Source organism: Coptis chinensis, chromosome 2, assembly GCF_015680905.1.
Source record: "Coptis chinensis isolate HL-2020 chromosome 2, ASM1568090v1, whole genome shotgun sequence".
NCBI classification, from domain to species: Eukaryota; Viridiplantae; Streptophyta; class Magnoliopsida; order Ranunculales; family Ranunculaceae; genus Coptis; species Coptis chinensis.
Window position 1 is genome coordinate 97,091,693 of NC_141457.1, and position 3,500 is coordinate 97,095,192.

The window sequence follows — 3,500 nt, forward strand, 5'->3', positions numbered from 1 at the left end:
CTTCACTTGGTAGAAATAAATGACTGTTGAAACTGCAACATCCCAAAACAAGATCAGTACTGAAACAACATTGATTCATTGATTCAAAACATTTACAGACATTTATTCATAACATTAAAAATAACAGCAGTACTGAAAGAACAGACTATAGACTCAAACTAAAAACATATTTGCAACACAACCTAGACCAACAAAGTCTAAACCACACTACATAACAACATCACTTCATAACAACATCACACTATATAACCACACTTCTTTAACTTGCTTCCTTTCTTGGTACCTGCATTGAATTTATTATGCTGTATTCATTCAGCTATTACCACCTAAAACAATTTACAAAGCAATAGAAAATACCATAGAAAGTTACGGAAAATGCAAACTAGGACATTCATGCATTCTCAAAAGGGAAGAGTCAATGAACATTCAGTTCTACAAACAAATCCATAATTGCATAATCCAAAATAAAAACAATAAAACAAATCCAAAACTAATTATTTTCTAAACAATACTGAATCCAAAAACATAGCCCATAAAGTACTCTTAATAGGCCATAACACATGTCCATCTATCCAAAATTAGCAAAAGCAATCAAGGTTGCGATTGGGATGGTGGCCTCACACCTTTGCTTTTACTACTTTCTCTCAACGGGGGTGCAAGAGGAGGAAGGTGCTTCTTTGGCGAGTTGATAGTGATAGAGCTTGTGCTGGTGCTTGTACTGGCCATATATATGGTGTTGGTTATCTAGTCTGAGGTGGTGTTGCTCCTGGTGCCCCAAATGTTTCCTTTGCTACTGTCAACACATCTACAGTCGACTTGTGATGTTGCTTTGCTAGCAAGTCTCCCATACTGTGTCTATGCTCAGGTCCCTAGAAAAATCTTTGTGTTAGCTCCTTTGGTGCTTTCGTGCCTTTCAAGTAAGCTTCACTTGGAGGGTAATATACCAGAGTTTGAGGCTAAGATTTTAGTTCATTTCTCTTGCTTACCGACTTTTTCCCAGTTTGTTTTTCACTTGGTTTTCCTTTGCTGCTGGTAGCTACTTCTGTTGCATCTTGATTTGCACTTGATTTCCCTCGACTGGTAGCTGCTTGATGATTTACCTTTTTTGACCTACATGAGTTATTCTAAACTACATTAGCTTGGTAATTAATAATGCAGTTTAATAATGAGGTTCAAATATAAAATACTTTTCAACCTTGGTGGTGGTGCTGGCTCCCGGCTACTTGAACCTGAAGTTACTGGACCAGAATTTGGTGGTACTTAATCAACTGGTACTGAATCAACTAATTCTGCAGCAGTAGTGTTATTATTTCTTCCAGTTTCTGAAGCAGGGAGCCCTTTGCAGGTCCTAGAGTTATGTCCTTGTTTCTTACATCTTGTGCAAGTCATCTTTCTCCTCTTGTTTTTGCCCCTCCCTATATCTTCCTCATATTCTTCCTTGATCCTTTGTTTCCTAGGCCTTCCAATGGCTCTCTCAAATGGAGGAGGACGGACAATTTCGTTAGGGTCCTACACAAAGTAATCAATATAAAATGTATTTTGAAATGTATGATAAAGCAAAAAAGTTAACTATTGTATGACAAAACAATATACTTACAGTTGGTTTTGGCCACTCTTTCATATCTCTCATTGGTTTGATGTTGCCACTATATGATAGTAAATAACTCCTCACATGATAGAAAGAGCTGCAATACTCTGTCCATGACATTCTTCTAGGATACAACACAGCTATAGCATGTATACAAACTATGCCACTCAACTGCCACTTTTGACAATCACATTCATGGTTTACTAAATTTACAATCCACCTTGTCCCATGCTCATTCTTTACAACATATAGGCCATCATCCGAACCATCCACAATGTAATTTGGAATTAGTTCAATCATCGCTTTGATATATTTTTCTAATTGGGCACCAAACCATTTATATTCATCTTTAAGGCAGTTTCCTTTCTTTTATATCTCAAACTCATCACCATTAAGTGATACTTGTCAACTAAACTTGCAATAGGCAGATCCCTCAAGTCTAAAATCCAATTGTTAAAAGATTCTGAGAAGTTGTTAGTAACTTGATCACATTTAGTTTCATGGTCATAGTGTGCCTTTGACCAAGATTCATATCCCTCTCTATTCAACCAGGCTACTGCTTCTGAATCTTGTGCCTCTATTAGCTTCATTATTCTCTCAAATTAAGTCTTCTTATATGCCTTGGCAGCACTTCATGCCAGCAACTCCATATAGGCACCCTTAATATATTTTTTGAAGTTTTTGTACATATGCCTAAAACAGAATCTATGAGCTGCTCTAGGGAATGTCTCTTTCACAGCTTGAATCAAACCCTTCTGCCTATCAGACATAAACACAAGGGGTCTACTGTGATGTTCAAGATATTTGGCCATTATACCCAAAAATGCTTTCCATGTTTCTTTACCCTCTGACCTACAAATGTATATGGCTATTGGAAAAAGTCCATTGTTTCCATCTAGTCCAATCATACTTAGCACTTGACCACCATACTTTCCTTTCAAGAAACATCCATCCAAACCAATTATTGGCCTACACCCCACCAACCAAGCATCTAAAGAAGCCCTAAATGCAATACAAACACCTTAAAATTGTAAGGTGTTCCCATCTTTATAGTACTTTGCAATGTTGTTTGGGCCATTGCTTTGCAATATCTAAAGACATGTATTCAAAAGCACGTACAAAAGCATATGCATACATTAATTAACTTAATAAAATTCTCTTTACCTATGAAAAAACTGGAAAAACATATACAATTATAATTATATATAGGAAAGTACATACCTCATCACAAAAAATTGGGACAAGATTGTAACTGGCCCCATAATCACCATATATTGCTTGCAAACATTTATCTCTCGCAGTCCAAGTTGTGTAGTAGCTTATACTAACATGATAAATCCTCCTGACTTCTTTCATTATAAAAGCAGGAGACATGGTCTTCAAATGAACCTTGCAAAAATTATAACAAACATCAAACTAATGTACACAACATCAAAGAAATGTACACATCAAACATTAAACAACTCCTCATTACCTTCATTTGATCCTCAATCTTTGTAGCTACCCATCTTGCATCAGCCATCCTATTCTTGAGTTCAGGGTCAGCCTCACAAATGTGATGATCCACAAAGGTGTTCAACCTCATTGTAGACCCATCTTGTTGCAGCCTGAAGTATGCTAGCCATGGGCATCTATCACCATCTTGTCTACACCCTTACAATGTGCTCTAATTCTGTAACTCTCATTGTTTGGCATCTCTGCTACAAATTTATTCTTTATACAGTAATCTCTGATGTCTCTTCGCAATTCTGTAAGAGTTGCCCACTCCATATAAAGGGTCCACTTAATAGGTCTTACTACTGATGACTCCCCTTCACCTTCAACTTCTCTATCATAAACATTCTCAGTCCTAGAAATGAACTCAACGAAATCATCAGGCCTTGGACAACGCCACTCCCTCTCTTCATCAGAT

At 37.0% G+C, this 3,500-nt stretch overlaps 1 protein-coding gene across 1 annotated transcript; it reads right to left on the minus strand.

Annotated features, from left to right (window-relative positions):
• Positions 1–1,260: 1,260 nt before the first annotated feature.
• Positions 1,261–3,173, minus strand: LOC147519379 (uncharacterized). The gene is made up of 7 exons (XM_086594124.1): positions 3,063–3,173; positions 2,810–2,977; positions 2,645–2,679; positions 2,247–2,590; positions 2,004–2,165; positions 1,598–1,905; positions 1,261–1,509 (listed from the first exon to the last, which is right to left on the minus strand). Exons 1-7 carry the CDS (start codon positions 3,171–3,173, stop codon positions 1,261–1,263), a joined length of 1,377 nt encoding a protein of 458 aa, XP_086450250.1.
• Positions 3,174–3,500: the final 327 nt, after the last annotated feature.